This window comes from Labrus mixtus, chromosome 7 (assembly GCF_963584025.1).
Source record: "Labrus mixtus chromosome 7, fLabMix1.1, whole genome shotgun sequence".
NCBI lineage: Eukaryota > Metazoa > Chordata > Actinopteri > Labriformes > Labridae > Labrus > Labrus mixtus.
Window position 1 is genome coordinate 20,016,650 of NC_083618.1, and position 17,386 is coordinate 20,034,035.

General features: G+C 37.9%; 3 protein-coding genes and 1 non-coding gene across 5 annotated transcripts in view; all 4 read right to left on the reverse strand.

Moving 5' to 3' along the window:
• The window catches only part of ece1 (endothelin converting enzyme 1), a 516,542-nt gene that overhangs the window by 65,942 nt on the left and 433,214 nt on the right, over window positions 1-17,386 (reverse strand). The gene's annotated exons all lie outside the window — the stretch shown is intronic.
• On the reverse strand, window positions 1,645-1,716 carry trnap-agg (transfer RNA proline (anticodon AGG)). Its single transcript has one exon. It is a non-coding gene; the product is annotated as a tRNA-Pro (tRNA).
• On the reverse strand, window positions 3,649-7,608 carry LOC132976903 (guanylin-like). The gene is made up of 3 exons (XM_061041158.1): window positions 7,540-7,608; window positions 6,119-6,308; window positions 3,649-3,902 (listed from the first exon to the last, which is right to left on the reverse strand). Exons 1-3 carry the CDS (start codon window positions 7,606-7,608, stop codon window positions 3,832-3,834), a joined length of 330 nt encoding a protein of 109 aa, XP_060897141.1. The 3' UTR covers window positions 3,649-3,831.
• si:ch211-220m17.5 (guanylin family protein) lies at window positions 13,749-14,986 on the reverse strand. The gene is made up of 3 exons (XM_061041149.1): window positions 14,805-14,986; window positions 14,336-14,528; window positions 13,749-14,202 (listed from the first exon to the last, which is right to left on the reverse strand). Exons 1-3 carry the CDS (start codon window positions 14,877-14,879, stop codon window positions 14,144-14,146), a joined length of 327 nt encoding a protein of 108 aa, XP_060897132.1. The 5' UTR covers window positions 14,880-14,986; the 3' UTR covers window positions 13,749-14,143.

Genomic DNA, 17,386 nt, shown 5'->3' on the forward strand with positions numbered 1-17,386 from the left:
TTTTATATGGTTTTTGCCGGGGTATTATGTGCTGCTGTCCATTTACACATTTTTTTTTTTTTTTAACACTGATTATATTGTACCAAGCAATTGCTTCCCTTTTTGGAGAATATAGACAACACTCGATCATCTCATCAATGTTGGTGGCACTGATGGCCTAGCAATTATAACACGCGCCCCATGTGCGGAGGCGGGGGTCCTGTGTGCAGTGGTCGTAGGCTTGGATCCGAGCTTGGCCCTTTGCTGCATTTCATCCCCCACTCTCTACTCCCAGCATTTCCTGTCTTCAGCTTGTCCATCCAATTAAAGCAAAAAGGCCCCCCAAAAAAAATCACAAAATAATAAATATATGTAAATAATATCCATATGCCATGAACATGCACTGCGAGTCTGCAGACTGTAGTAAAAAAAGTTTGGTGAATTGTGCCATCTAGTGGGTTTTGAGAGGAATGAATACATTTGATTTAGGTACAGCAGTATCTCTTGTTATTCGATAGATTATTACACTTTCATGATTATTATTAGTTTATGGGAAGCTTTAATTTGTAACTTGTTTGTGTCTCTTTTTTAACAAATTTATTCAGTGCTGGTTAGTATTATCTAAGACAATGTATTTCAATTTAAAGCGAAATCATGTCATTTGTAATAAATTAAGTCAAACAAAAATGTCCCAGCTACTTTGGGTGTTGGCTGATTAATTTTCTTTTCTCTTCTAAAAGCTGGTCTGAAAGACAATAACTGTGTCCGTGTAGTTCTGTGTGTTGCTTGTCTTAGGGTTTTTATCGTACCTGAACGTCGCGCATCTCAATGGTTGAACGTGGAGCAAATGTCCCTCAGATCAGGCAGGTCATTTAGTGGAACAGAGAAGTTGTCACAGAGGCCGTTTTCTTTTTATATGTTTTAGTATATGTTGGGTGCTAACACCGCTGCAGAGAAGTGAGAAAAGCAAAGGGAGCTTTAGCAGCACCAGGAATAAAAATATGCTGCACAGTTCAAGAGACTTTGCATCCACTGAAATTGCTGTTTAAAAAAATCTGAATGTTTTCTCACTGTGTAAAGCCTGGCTGACATTTCCTGCTCATCAGGTATTTTTGGTTGTTGTTCCTATAATGTTTTCTAAATAAACATAACTTTGCAGAATGTACATCCATGTATTCTTAGCTGCGCTCATGAAATATGTAAATACAATGTTTGAAGATTTTTTGAAAGTAGTTTTAAAAGCGAGTACTCCAGTACTTTAACTCTAGTATTAATTTGACTGAGCAACGTCACTTGTAAGTTAACGGAATAATATTTAAGAAGCAGTATCAATACTTTGACTAAAGTAATTGAGTGGTGTGAATAAGTCAAACGTAAAGATTCGTGAATCGCTCTGCTTGAATTTTGGGGAAATGTTTTTAAGTCTTCCCAAGATATCTACAACATTTAGGCTAAAAAATAATTACACATTTTGTCTCTTGGATGTGATTATTTCATCCACAGTATAACCCTGACAGCTTCTGTGAAGAGCTGGGGGCAAATGTTTTAGCAATCTAATTATTCTGTGATTACTTGTTTTAAAGGAACTAGTTTTCACTCTATGTTACGGCCATCCTACACGAAACCCTCGTACTTGAGACCCTTCCTAACAATTTAAAAAAAGTTGGGCTCGTCCGGGATTTGAACCCGGGACCTCTCGCACCCTAAGCGAGAATCATACCCCTAGACCAACGAGCCACGTGACATTGTTGAAATGATTTTATGAACAAACTCTTGACATTTTGAAGGTTGATTTTTTTTTTAAAATTCTTACCTTACAGTCTTTGCTTCTCACCTGGGTTGATTTTTAAAGGTAGCCTTGTCAAAGTTAAATAACCGAGACATTTTTTCATTTTCACCTTCAGCAGAAAAACTGAACCTGGACCAACAAATAGGCTTAAATCTATTTAATTTGTCCTTTGAATGGACATGCGTTGAATTAAATTCGGTAGTCTACCTGTCAGGTAGGAAATGTCCGTTATTTTAAATTCAACACACCGTTGTAACGTCACTGAATAACCGCACGAGGTCGACATTCACTGCCGCTGAGAAGAAACAAAAACAGAGGATCCTAAAAAAGACAAGAGGTCTCACTTCGAGTTACTTCCGTTTTCGTTTAAAATGGGATGGACAGGCTTTGCTACCCGAACCTCTTATTCTGGTGAAGGAGGTATGTTCTGGTTCTCATTCTCTTATTATTATAATTATATAATTAAAACAACTCGAATTCGTATTATTATAGCCTGTATAAATAAAAATATTGCCTATTGAAGTGTATGATAAGTGAAATGCTTCTATAGTAAAAGGGACAATTCAATTCCAGAAAAATTAGAGTTCCTGTGAAGGACAAATGACATTTACAGTCTATGAAATGATATCACATAGCCTAGGCTTTTATCGCATATCATATCGTATAAAAACACAAGTTATTCAATCATAGGTCAATATTCTCCAAGTTCTTTCTATCAATTAATTAATTGTTTGTAAAACTTCTGAAAATAGTGAGTCACATCTGTACATAACAAAAGTTAAAGGCTTACAATACTAATGTCTGACCAATAGTCCAAACATACAATGCTAAAATCAAAAGACAACTAGAGGCTCAGGTACATCATAACCATAGACCTACTGTATACTTCAAATGCCTGAGTAATACTCTACTGCACTTTTAACTGGGTGATCTTTGCGGTGTCCTTATGAATTTATGTAGAAAATGTTTGTGGATTGTCTATTGGTGGTTTATATGTTTCCAGCGTACAGTTTATGGTTTCCAGCTGCAAACCAATTTCCCTGAGGGGACAATACAGATGACCTTTGACCTTATTTCTCAGTAAAATCCCACTACTGGTTTCTGATTTAAAATGATAATTTTATAGAATTGATTCATTATTGCATTATATCACGCTCTGATTTCCTCCTAATTGTATTTGACTGCCTTGTCTATGTAAAATATTTGAACCCAAGTAATATTAGAAAGAAATTTAGAAAAAGTCATTTGGGTGTAAATGTTTTTTATTTCAACACAAATCATTTTAACAATCCTTTAATCCATGTTTTTTTTTGTAAAGATTGGATGAACCAAGTGAAAAATGTTTTTCATGTTTTTGTGGCATGGGGGGAACTAAAGTGAGCTTATTTTTTAATTATTCTAATGCACACGTTGAAGTGAAAACAACAACAAGGGTTAAAAACAATGGATTTCTGTCACTCACTTGATAGGTCAAGACTCTTCAAACTCACATTATTGAAAGTTATATTGATCAGAGGGCACACACAAACACAATACAAACAGCAACACAGCCTTAAATGATTACAAAGAGGATTTTCTTTCATCCCTGTAGACTATAATTGCTCTGAAGCACAGGGACAGGAAAGCAGGCTGGTGATGCTTTGCATCTTGGTGCCTTTTTGCACCTTCCTGGTTGACATTCCATAAATTAGCTGCTCTAGTTGACTGTCCTGCCAGATGAAAATAAAGGTGTAAATTGGATCAGAGTGAAAAAAGTGGATTGCTTTTTAAACCCTAGAACAAATAGCTTTCAATGACCCAAAGAAATTAAAAATATTATTTACTGAGAAGCTTAATTTCAGTCAATACATTAGTGAAAAAAGTTCAAACTGAAATTCATGGGAGAGACTGATATTTTATTCAAACAATGCAGTATGTCTATTTTGACATTTTTCTGATAAAGGTATGATAAGTGTGTACCAAAACTTTTAACCCAGTAATTTTTAGGCATCAGTTGACCTCTGAACCTTGACCCTCGTGGTTGCTGGGTTGATGGGTGTGTGTGCATTTGGCAGATGGCAGCCTCAGTACAAACACCCGTAACAGGCAGCGTTGGCGCATATTTCACAAGGATCCAAAGGTGTGATGATTTTCACTGTGGAGTGCAAGAAAAATGAAAATTAAACATGACTATTCATCTGACCTATACATATGTGTTTGTGCCACCCTGCTTTTTGAGTTTAATCAAATGATGCTAATACTGATAATTTGTGTCCATATCCGCCTGCAACCAGGGTGCAGTCTGCGCCTAATGAGCTGTAATGGTCCCTAAAGACTGTTTGTTCAGTTTTTCTCAGGCCTCTTGTCTGGTATTATCATTTCAGAGCCACTTTATGGAGCAGCAGTAGCAGGATGTGGATAATAAGATGTTTAAACAGTGAGGGATTATCCTTTTGAGAGAACAAACTGAAGCCTGTTGTCAGGTCTGAGAGAGAGTGTGTATCTGAATAATAAAACTGCTGATTAAACAGTTTTTCTAAGAGCATGTGTGTGAATGTTTCCTGTGTAAATTGGGAATACAAACAGAAAACAATATCATTCGATTCCTTCTGCTTACTTTCCTAGAAGTTAGAGAATCTTTATAAAATCCAGACGTCCATATCTAACTAATAAGATAATTCATATTTATATGCAGAGTCTGCAGAGTTTGTCACTTTTGCACAAAACCAGGCAACAGTTTTGTGCTGTTTCCAGTCCAAACGAATCTAGCTAACTAGTTGCTTCACTTGTTGCAGGAGCATCAAGAACATTTAGAGGGATATTCAATATTTTAATATTATTAACACAATTAATAAATCCATTAAAGGGGACACATCATTGCATTTAAAGAGACACACACACCAAAACGGAGCGTTCTGAGAGAGCTGGTTTATACAGGGTCACAAACCTCCTCTGGTGCTTGATTCATGTTATATTTTGACCAAAGCACAGCACAGATGTTTCATTTAGACCACAGGGGACTGTTTGAAAAGGTGGAAAAGAGGGATTATATTTCCTCTTTAATATACCAAAACCAAAAATATAATGTAATCAATGTTGTTGTACACTAAGAAGCTCCCGTTAAATGATTTATTAAGAAGTGACCTTTCAGCCAACATGCTCTTCCTCTGTCAGTTAATAAATGGTAGCTCCTAGGTGTGCAGATCTTTTCGGTTTCTTTAAACCCTGATATAGGTCATAATAACACTAACCCTATTATATGGCACATCAGTGAACTCATTAATGTGATCATAAATTGACTGAACACTAATTTAGATCAATCGCACTGACGCTGACCTGCTGTCATAAATGCATACCAAAGGTCTAATTTCATACAAGATTTGGTTGATTTTCAATTAAGTTTAACCTTTTGTATATTTATTTATTTATTAATTCTTCACTCAAGAAACTGATGGATCATTATGGTATGTACAGTTTATATAACAGGTTTATTTACATAATTCTGTATACATATAATGTATGTTATTTTTTCTGTCTATTAATAACTGTAATACAATTCACATAAAGAAATGTAAACATAGCACTTTGGAATTGCATTGAAACAATTAGTGTTTTAATAATAACACCTCAACAAAATATTCAGTCTTGCACAGATTCTAATGAATCAATGGCTGAAAAATATGCCTATTTACAGTAAATCCTAGTTGAGTAATTTATAAAAAACTACATCTCCCTTCCTTTGTAAGAAAATAAAAATAGTTATCCTTTTTGAATAACAAAACAGGGATTGAGGATTTATTGCATTATTGGTACCCAAAAGCCCAATTGATGGTTTAGTGCTGCAGTTATGATTCACACAGTTCAAGCTGCACTGACTGACTAAGTATTATAGCCCAATTCTCTGCATTCTGCATTAGAAACCGTGATAAGGGAAGCTGCAGTCAGTACTGCAGTACAATAAAAGAATGTGGTTTTGAAGACAGGAAAACATGAAGGATGGTTGTCATGCTAACCAAATCTCTTAGCAATAACACAAGCGTATCCTTTAATCTACAATGTCTTCCTTCAAGATATAAAGAAATAACCTTTCCCTTTTTGTAGATTCTAAAGATTACTTTGGATGTATTACTCGTCGTGATGTAGCAGATAGCAAATATCTCACTGGCACGCCTTCTTTTCATGCAATACCCTCTGTGGTGTGCTGTTTAGAGATGAGTTGTGTTTGTATACAGATCAGGAAACACATTTGAAGAAGACTTGAGAGGAACACTTGAAAATTGACCAGAAATTAAATCTAACCAGTCATACATTCCTCGTCTGTTACAAGCATGTATCTATTTGTTTGTTTTTTCTTTCTTTATCAAGTCTTACCCAGCTTAGAGAAAACAATCCCTGTTCTCCTTCCTCGACACACTGGCCGGAAGATTCGCGGCAGAAGTGGGTTGGCGCAAGCGGCTTCAATGCTCGTCTCAGGGAGGTTCAGGCTGACGTTTTTGTCATCCAAATCCATCAGCTCCTTCAGCTGCTTCACTGACTCCAAAGGAAAGACTCTGTCTCCAGCCTGGTGGGGAAAGAACAAGAAGTGCTTTGAGGAACAAAATGTACAAAAAATCGTTTTAATATGGATGCTTTGAATTCAGAAAGAGAGCCCTTTGTGTTGGTCTAATGGAAATTAGAAGTATGTGCAATTGGCTCAATGTATTCACAATCTTGAGAGGACTGGATAGCCACTTAAGATGATTTCAGGAAAGGAAGAACATGACTGGACTGAGAAGTTGGCTTTGATAAGCACATGTCATTTCACAGAATGAGGAACACATCCTCTAAAATCAATCTTCTACTTCAAGGACATTTTTGATTTTATAAAGTGGGGCTGTTTGATGTTAACTATGAATCGTGAGTGTGTTACCTACAGTAGATGGCAGTTAGCAAGATTCCTGTTTTGAGAAGTTGGTCGACACACACCACCACAGAAGCTAATCTATATTCTGCTGTGGGCTGGGTTTGAAGCCAAACATTTTTAATGTCACTTTAAAGAGCCACTGAAAGAAAGAAACACTTCAACTTCAAGCTAGTGTCATCACGTCAAGTTTATGCAATTTTTTGAATATTCTGAGTGATTCCTGTTGCTGTCAGACATCTTTTCCTGTAGGCACAACCATTTTTAACCAGACAATGCCCATTATCATGCTGTATCAGAGGAGCTGTTACTGTCAGTAGTTAATGACACAACAAGTACAAGAAAACAAAGTTGTGATTATAAAAATGATGTTGACTGTGGAGATGACAGGATACTTTATGTGTATAAAGAGGAATGCCTTTTGCAGATGGAGACAGGTGGAAACAAGGTGGGAAAACCTTGCAGTAGTTTGGTTGGGCATAAATGAAAAGTTGTGCACTTTTAAAAAAATGAGGTAACAGGAAAGGCTGTCTAATGGCAGCTGAAGCCATCAAAATATTCAGAATGTATGTATGTAACACTTAAACGGCTATAGAGGTGAATAATAAGCTATAGTGCTGTGCCTTACATAGATCAGCTTCCTTTACATTCCTAAGATAAGCTTTTATAAACAGTGGCCGTGCCATTTACCATCTACTGTAGGTAATAGACCCACAACAAAAGCTTCAAACTATCACTTTAACCATTACTGAAAAACTCTGGATTAAAAAAAACATACCCTTTGTGTATTTTTTTTTAAACCTCCATTAACATATTAAAAGCAGAGGACAAAAATAACCCGCTTGATCATCTAAAAATGTCAACAACATTACCAAGAAGAATTCAAACTCGCCTTAACCTGCACACCTATGGCTCCCCAGCACACACACACCAGAACAAGAACAACACTGAGCACTCTCATTGCTTCACAGCTATAGGAGTTCTTTGTATGCGGCCACTTGGTACCTGCTCTGCCCCTTATAAGGTGTCTGAACAGGTTAGTGAGTGATTCATACATAATGACAGTGAGAGCATCCTGACCTGTGCATTAGATCCTCTTTTTTAGTTTATAACCCTGACCCTCTAAATCTGTTTATAACCTCTACCTCTATCTCCTATAACTGCAATATACTTTATTTACATGCAAACACATCCTAAGCCTCAGTGGCATCTAATAAATCTCATCTCGTCTCTTTCCCACAGATATGCGTCACAGAGCTGTCTCATAAGGCTGCAATATACACAAACAGAGCCGTCACTAGATTGAGCATCTGATATATTTGTGAATAATGATGTTTTTTTGTCAACTTAGAAGCAAACTTTATTCGTTCTACAAACTTTAAATGCTAAAATAAAATAAAGAAAACAACGTTTGAACACTTCTTACTCTATAATTAATGTTTTTATATCCGGTGGAAGTGGTGAGTTGGAGCTTTTGATGATAAGGAGCCCCTTTTCCCCAATGTTTCAGAAAAGCGTCTACCTCTGGCCTCAATGTGAGTCACAGTCTGGATCTCCACCGTCAATTATATTTTAACCGGGCTTTGTGAAATCATAGACATTGTTTCCAAAGTCAGATCAAAGACATAAAAAATCGACCTATTTTGGAAGATTTCTTTGCTGCTGAGATGAAAGATCAAATCAAGACTCAATGGAGTTGTTTATTTCTGAATTCTCAAACACTTCAGGAAAGACTTTGTTTGGCACACTGTGTGCAAAGACAGCTGAGATAATGAGGAACGATTTCAGCCCCAAGAAGATTTTCTTCATGCAGAGTTTCATGTTTGACCAACAAAATGCAGGACTGACACAGACACATGCGCGCATGCGCACACACACACACACACACACACACACACACACACACACACACACATACACACACACACACACACACACACACATACACACACACACACACACACACACACACACACACACACACAGGGCTAAACAAATAGCTGTTAATAAAAAAACTACTTAGTAACTAGACACTATTGTTTGTAAGATCAATATGCTTTTTATTGATTTTTTATTGGATGTGTGTTATGTAACTCTCGGGAACAATACAGATGTTCAGGAGGATGTTTAGACAAATAATATCAGTGAATCTTAACAAAAACTACAAACCAAACTTAACAAGCTGGTGACAGTTTGGGAAATAGAAGAATTATTACAATGAGAGTTGTAAAAGCTCTTTTAGATGGAAACATAAATATATAAATCAAAAGGTGTAGTGTGGCTTTTGGCATGCTCAAAAAAGTAATAACTTTGATTTGATTTTTTTTTAAGTCACACGCCACACTTTGGAAAAAGAGGTGTATCTTATGTCCTTGCTGAACTTGTCTTGTACAAATTTAAGAAGTGTTGTTCATCAGAAAATCTCATCATCCTTTTTTTTTTTTTTTTACAGTCATCAAGAATCTTTGCAATTACAGTGATCACTTGCTCTTTCGCATACCCCGCAGCAGCAGTTTAAGGTGTTATAGAAATAATGAACCAATTTTTCATAGCAGTCGGGATAATAACAAGATAAAAGCTCATCAGTAGTTTTAAACAGACAAACTTAAACCTCAGTATGAATCTGTGAAAGTGATAAAAAGGCATTCAAAATGACTTTACAGAAATAATCAATCGTGTGCTGGTCTTCTGTTTTCTTGTAGCTCACAAAGAGAGATCAGTATTATTATCAGTCCCTTTCATAACCAGCTTTTAACAGGAGCTTTAAGAAAATAATCAAAGGAGCTCAGGCAGACAAATACGAGAGAAACAGACAGAGATAGAGACGTAGTTAAAGCCATCAAAAGAAGTGTCCGGGTTTTGAACTTTAAATGACCTCTGCAAAAACAAATCAAAGTCATTTATTCCTAGATTAGTCGTCATTCAGGGCTCATCAATGGTTAAATATGGGCCAATTATCAAAGACAAGATGTGTAATTTAGGGCCTAGCTCTTTGTAGATAAAAAGTGCCCCTGGTTTTTATGCCACTCACACAGGGAAGTGACAGTTGTTATTATATACCGTAATGAGAGCTGAATGTAGGATCATCAGAGGGGATTCAGCCACATACTGATGTATGAAATCTCCATAATAAAGAACTGAGAGGAAAACTACTTAAACAATCCTCCTTGTTTAGCTCAGGAAAGCAGCTTTTGTTTTCAAACCATACAAAGATTAGTTAGTGTGCGCGCCCCATGCATGGAGGCTGTAGTCCTCCGAGCGGGCAGCCCAGGTTTGAATCTGACCCGTGGCTCCTTTCCCACACCTCATTCCCCACTCTCTTTCCCTGGTTTCCCACTCTATCCACTATGTCAATAAAATACAATAAAAGCTGGTTTGTTTGATTGTTTTTATTCTACCTCTGTGTTCAATAGTTTAGTTCCAAAACACCAAGATTTATTCCTTGTATGATAATGGTAAATAAATGGCCTTGAGCTTGGAAAGCACTTTTCTAGACTTTCACATTCACACACATGGGGCAGCTGTGGCTCAGTTGGTAGAGTCAGTTGTCTCTCAATCAGAAGGTTGGGGGCTCAATCCCCAGCTCATGCAACCACATGTCCAATGTGTCCCTCTGTGGAGTATCAATAGATCAGACACTTCTGATATTGGCCTCTGCCATAAGTGTGTGAATGGGTGTATAAAAGCACTTTGAGGCATCAGTAGATTAGAAAAGCACCTTACAAGCTCAGGTCCATTACCATTCTCCATTTACACACATTGATGGAAGAGGCTGCTATGTACTCAGAAGTAACATATCCCATTCACACACATTCACAACATAGGGTAAATGTCTTGCACATCAGACATGTGGCTGCAGGTGCTGGGGATCGAATCCCCGACCTTCCGGTTGAGAGATGACCGACTCTCCCAACAGCTGCCCCCCCTTGGCAACAAAGCCAATGCTGACTCTGATTTTGACAGGTAACGGTTTTCCAGAAAATGTTCTCCTTTTTAAAAAAAAAAAAAAAATATATATATATATATATATGTTACTTGTTGAAATCTATTTATTCTCTTGTTTAAACTCCTCATCCATACTGCCAGATTGTAAACCTGGTGGAATTCTGCTCATTTGTCTAATTTGAGTGTAATACTTACTGTTTTATAGCCTACATATACAGTACATGTGTGCCTATAACTGTTCAAATAGAAATATGTTGTAACTGTTTATAGTCTACACATTCTTTGCAAACACAACACAAAATAAATGGTGAACTGTTAAGCGACAAAAACTAAAATGTACCATAATTAGCAATGTTTTATACATCTGATATGTATGCTTTTTCGCACACTGTGAGCAAGTACATAGTCCTGGCTCTGAGCACATCCTGATTTAACCTCTATGGGGATCAACAAACATAAAACATCTTGTACAGCATGCATCACATATGAAACCCCTCAGTTATACACATGCATCATTATGTTAATCCTTTGCCTTCAGGCGTCAAGGTTGTGAGTGTATAGCAGGTGTCAGAGGGGAAATGAACCGAGTCCGCTGGTATCATGGACTGAATGTATATCTGTTTAATGACTTACTTTAGCTGACTCAGATTAAACGCATGGATTAAAAAAACACAAACTTTTCTTTAATATGTTGCAGGTGTTCAACAGAAGTGATAATGTTAACGTTACTTAAAAAGTGCATTCACACCCTTTTTAATCTGGGTAAGGAGGAAAAGTATCATTGGTTCTAAAGAATAAAGAAAGAACATTTACACGGATAACAAATTAAACCATCTGTAATTAAGTTTTTATATTCTGCGTGAAGCCTTCAATACCAGTAAATTAAATGATGCATTGATGCTATTATCAAACAAAGTGCTGTTGATAGCAATGCATATGGCTCACAACAAGGACATTACAGTATATGGGGCGGCAGTAGCTCAGTCCGTTGGGAGTTGGGCTGGGAGGGTCGCCGGTTCATGTCCTGGTGCGGACCATTATATGGAAGTTGGTCTGGTAGCTGGAGAGGTGCCAGGGGACTTCCCGAGCACTGCCGAGGTGCCCTTGAGCAAGGCACCTAACCGCCAACTGCTCTGGTGCGGTCTCTGCTTAGCAGCTTGTAGCAGCCCCACTCTGACATCTCTCCACTAATGCATGTCCACAGGTCTTGTTTGTGCATGCGTGTGATTTGGGCCTATGTGTGTGAGAAGCATGTCGCTACCCTGAAAGAAACATTTTAAGATAACTGAACTTAAAATGATAAGTAAATTTGTGATTATTCCAAAGAAATACAATTTTCTAGTCAAGTAAACTTGACATCAAGTCAGTTGCACTAAAATCTTTAAGTTCACAAAACTTTTGATCACAATTCAGTTCCCGTGAAGTTATCTTGTTGAGGCAAAATGGTCTTTCAATTTCTTTGGACTTGAAATCAAAAAAGAAAAATACTTTATCAAAAGTTGAATCCACTTAAAATATTGAGTTAAATTAAATCACCAATTTAAATTGAATATATATTTATATTTTAGTCAACTTAAATCAGTTTAGTTTATACATTTTTAGTGATTCTCTTTGCGTTTATGGAATATTTCAACTTCCTGTCAAATAATAATAATTAAAAAAAAAGATATCTCTACAGGTTATTCATTTTATCATAGAAACCAACCAATTTAAGTTCTTCAACCTTTAATAGCAGATCAGATCAAATAGCATATCTAAATATTTACAAATGATTTGACCTCAAATAGATAAAGATAAAAAATCTGCCTTTTCTCAGTAAAAAAATGGGCATGAAAGTCCACACAAAGAGTCACATCCTCTTTCAGAGAGGGGCGGGGTCAGACACAGCTCCTTTACATTTAAAGTTACAGACACTGTTCTGAACAGATAGTCACTGGTTATGCTAATATCTGCTGATATTATCGGCTGGCTGATTTATTGGTCGAGCTCTGGATGATAGTGTAATTAAATGTGTGTTTTTTCTGCTTTCTTTTCTGCTTTTTTTTACGGGTTTTGACTGTAGGAAAGAGGGAAAGAGGGAAAGAGGGCTCTCACCCCCGGTATCAGGGGTCGGTGAGAGACAGGGTGCGTCGGGAGAGCTCTCGCGCTCCGACAGTGAGTGTCAGTGTATAAAGTGTACACCCTAATTTCCCCTCTGGGATTAATAAATGACATCAAATAAATCAAAAGTGTAATTAACTCTTGTGCAGCTTTTGGTAGCATTTTAAATGAGTTTCAGTTTAAGACAAAGTTAGCCTGTAGCTCATAAAAAAGTTGAGCATCTAGCATTTAATGACCTTGGTGGGTTTATATGAGGGGACCAAAAAAGTGCAAAAAAGACCAGAAAATATCAACCAGACATGTGTTTCTGTGTCTGCTGGATTTATATACAGTTTGATAAAAAGTGTATTAAAGTTATGTTAGCGAATAATATTGAGGTGGCTTATCTTGCAGCCTAGTAATGTTTTCTGCCCCCTGTTGGGCAAAACCAAACCAGCGAGAAAAAACACCTGCTGTTTCTAGTACGATTTCACAGACATAATATCTCACAGAAACTGAGACTTCAGAACGGGAATTCATAAATCCTATTCTGACCTCATCACCTGCCTGTTTATTTTTATGGATTCCTGGCTCACTTGGCTTCGCTGTCTGTCAGTATTGATCCCACCTCTGCTGAATTAAACAGTTATCAGCTCGACTAATCAACCCAGACTTCAGAAGAAAAACAAACATGGAGGACAATTCATGTCATCAGCTGGCTATCTTCCTGGCATGCATTCTGTAGCAAAACAATATATGGGTGAAATCCTGGCTGAGAAGTCGGTTTAGGCGCGACATTATACACTTTGCAGTGCGAGCTGGAGGTGAGTTGTATTATGCAACATCTGGTTGAGGATGCTTCCCTGTCTGATCACTCTCATTGGCTATTGATATTTAAGATTTGAGATCAGGGAGACTCCAACTCAATCAGGAGCAGTTAAATAATCATATTGACACTTGAGGATTATTAGGACAAATCAGTTGCTACAAACTGGAAATCTACTTGGATGTAGCCTAGTCGTTAAAAATAATAAAGTGTTTTAATTTAAGGAAAGAGCACAATTTACACATGATCTCTCAATGAAAGCTTTTTATTCAAACAATGTAAATAAAAAAGGAAAAATGAAAAAGAAACTTTTCTTTTAAATACATATACAAAGCGTGGTAAGACAGAAATGTAACAAAGAATGTCAATTCCAAAAAAAAGTATGAGTATAACCGTCAAAGTGGTTAATATTCTACAAAGTAACAGTTTTCAGTTTGTCTGATTTTCCGGTTTTCTTTTTCATTTTGGGTTTAGTTTTAGTCTTACGGGCCTGAGTTAGAACCTCTGTATTCAGGGAACAAGAGTCATACTCTCATCGCTGCTGGCAGATGTTTTTTAAGTTCCCTGAAACAGTTTTGAGGGGAAGGAAGAAAAATCACAAGTCTTAAGCTGGGCGAGATGTTTCTGGCTTGCTGGGTTTGTTTGCTTAGCAGCCAGTGCAAGCGGCAAAGGCGCAGATCTCACAGACGTCCATGGGAACTGCAGCTGATGGAAATACAGGAAACGGAAGAACAGGCGTTAGCTACACCGATTAATCACACATTAAACTATTCATGACCTGACAGGTTCACTGTAAATCCCTTATAACGACTAGTCGTTGAATATGTAATGTTCTCACCTAGTCTGGTGAGGGATGCAGACGCTCCTCTCTGCCTGCAGAGGGGCAGGAACTCTTGAGGGAGCATGGGGTCGGCACACAGGGACACGGTGCTCGCTCTGAGACGAGGGTTTTGCACCTCAGTTGCAGCACTGCCCCCTGACAGCTCCTGAAGTCTCTTGACGGCTTCGAGGGAGAAAGACAATCCATTCTCCTGGAAGAAAAGGCAAATGTTGGTGGCTAAGAAATGCAACACAAACAAAGGCTTTGCTTGCTAACGTAGAAGCAGCTTGAATAATGTAAATTACAAAAATACGAGGCAGAGGTTTGCATTTGTTTGCACAACCTCAAATCCATAACAGGAAAGAATGTATCGGTAGGGTTGTCATGTTCCTGCATTTACCTGCAGTGTTATAAAATTACCTGACTACTACTCTAATGAGCAGAAAATTGTTCCAGCAGTACAGAAATGTTAACTGATGCAACTTACTTCAACTTGCACGGCTTCAGAGGTGCAGCTGAGAGCCAGGACGATCACAGCGATGGTTGCGAGTGTGGCCTTCATGGTAACAGGTGACAGTTTTTTTTGTTGTTGTTGTCTTGCAGCGTCTTTGTCTCTTGCTGTTGATGTGCTCAGCAGGTGCTCAGCTCAGTGTGTGCTTTCCCTCCGTCCACACGCCTCCTTTTAAACAATTCTGACCTGCAGCGCCACGCCCACGTGACCAAAGTTGCTACAGATGAGAGCAAAGTATTTCTCACGGGTTAATGAGTAGTGATGGGTGTTTTACAGGCGTGTAAAAACGGGAATTCATAAATCCTATTCTGACCTCATCACCTGTCTGATTATGTTTATGGATCCCTGGCTCACTTGTCTTCGCTGTCTGTCAGTATTGATCACACCTCTGGTGAGTTAAACAGTTACTATCAGCCTGACTGATGACAAAGAAGCTCTGGCAACCCTTTTGTTAGATAGTCCAGTTACTCACACCTATGCAAATAATTGAACCTGGTTTCTCATGTTTTTGTGTGTGATATACCCTGATTGTGTCGTATTCGAACAAAGACCTACTTTTTCATCTATTAATGCAGCATTTCTATACAGTTTTTTGCAAACTGCAGTAGGATATATGCTAAATTTCATGTCAAGAACTGCTTTGCCTCGGATTTCTTCAACCCTTCCCACACACCCAACTGCATGTAATGAGGCTGAAACAAACCATTAAATCTGTATGCAAATATATTTTTCTTTTTTTTATTCCTATGTGAGTTTCTCATTAGCTCCTGTTGTGGAATAATCAGATGGTATTTACTGAATAGCAGTACAAATTGAGTATACTTCTGCTTCTGCTGCAGAAAACATGAAGTTCAGTTTATTTACTTAGCCCCTCAGCCTGCACAGATCTGAATTAATCATGTGTAACAAATATGAAATGCGAGAAAACTTGGCATTAGAAACTCAGTGTGTAGCACAGGATTTGTAAGTGCTTACAGAAGGCAGATGTGGGTTTAATCACAACACTCATAAAAGAGTTTGGAGCTCATGTAGGTGCTGCAAATAACATGAATACTTACTGATGCATTGCCCTTGAGGCCTTAAAATGGTCCTTCTAGCAAATTCAGTAATGAGGTCAAAAACACAGATAGAGATATTGGCTGCAGCAGGAATCAAACCCGTGACCTTCCAGTAATGGCAAAGCAATCACCACACCTGAAATCAATTAATTTCGCTTGAAAGTGGCACCGAACGTACACACACACGGCGGTGCTAAGGTGGCAGGCCAGCGACACATCAATGAGGTTTTTAATGAGCTTATTAAACTCAATTCTTTACGCAGGAAATTAAGGCACTATCCATGCCGGTGACCCAGAGTGACACATTGCATTTCAACAGCTCTGCTGTCATCAAACTTTAATTTGTATAGCTCCATTCTCTCTGCCCATTATTTAATTAGTAACGTCTGTAGATGGAATTTATGAGGTGATTCCAGCCAATAAAGGATAAGGATGGTGCAATTTATCTGTTTTTAATTATCAAGAGGAACCTTATATTTATTATTGGTCTGGCTGTCGAATTATTCCAGAAGCAGCATTTGAAACAAAAATCTTTTGGCATTTTGGGGCAACTTTCTTAAAAGACAAAAACGGAGTCATAAATCACGTAATGTGTTGGTACACTATATGTTTATAGTTTAAAATATCAGGTTACAGGAGATAGTTCGTATTGTACATCTCCCTCTCATTCTTTTACCGTTGTGGGTCGCTGGTGGGCTGGAGCCAATCCCAGCTTTCAGTGGGTGAGAGGCGGGGTACACACTGGACTGTCTGCCAGTCAATCACAGGGCTGACATACTCACATTCACACCTACGGCCAATTTAGAGTCACCAATTAACCTAACAAGCATGTGTTTAGATTTAACCCTGTAGAAAGGCCCTGTCCGACGGGGATTCAAACCAGGACCTTCTTGCAGTTAGTCAACAGTACTAACCACCACAGTCCGAAGGAATAACCAAACGAGACAAATGTAAATAATGACAGCTCAAAAGACAAAGAGTAGCTTGATTCAGCTTAAAAAAGGACTACATGAGAGTGATAATATTGTGTGATCTGAACAATGAGCTAGCTTTTTTTAAGTATGCTTATAAATATCCTTTATAAAGAGTTGCCTGGACCTACTTGATGGAGTGATTGACCAATAACTTATTAGCAATCATCAATGTGTAAATTAGTTAATTTTAGTTTATTTGTTTATTGTGTCATGGACAGTCCCCTTTAGTTAACCGTACAGTAAAAGGAGCATCTTTAGCCTTTGCGGCTAATTTCCAGATGCAGTCCCCGGCCAGTTGTCAGTGGGCAACCTAAAATGCATTAGTTAAAAATTAAAAAACAATAAATTACATTACATTTATAAATACATCCGGCCTAAGCAAAGGGCAGAGAGACATACAACATGTCACACACAGTTGGAGCAAGCACAGATGGAGCAAAGACGTCAAAGCAGTTCATGCAATGAAGACAATACAGTGGAGACGAGGGAAAAGAATAACCACAGAGGCCACATTCAAATCACAATG

Coding starts and splice junctions, on each gene's coding strand:
- LOC132976903 (XM_061041158.1), bottom strand. CDS start 7,608: ATGAGAGTGCTCAGTGTTGTTCTTGTTCTGGTGTGTGTGTGCTGGGGA. Junction 6,309..7,539: donor CCATAGGTGTGCAGGTTAAG/GCGAGTTTGAAT, acceptor TTTCCCCACCAG/GCTGGAGACAGAGTCTTTCC. Junction 3,903..6,118: donor GATTGTTTTCTCTAAGCTGG/GTAAGACTTGAT, acceptor TGCACTCCACAG/TGAAAATCATCACACCTTTG.
- si:ch211-220m17.5 (XM_061041149.1), bottom strand. CDS start 14,879: ATGAAGGCCACACTCGCAACCATCGCTGTGATCGTCCTGGCTCTCAGC. Junction 14,529..14,804: donor CTGAAGCCGTGCAAGTTGAA/GTAAGTTGCATC, acceptor CTTTTCTTCCAG/GAGAATGGATTGTCTTTCTC. Junction 14,203..14,335: donor TGCATCCCTCACCAGACTAG/GTGAGAACATTA, acceptor TATTTCCATCAG/CTGCAGTTCCCATGGACGTC.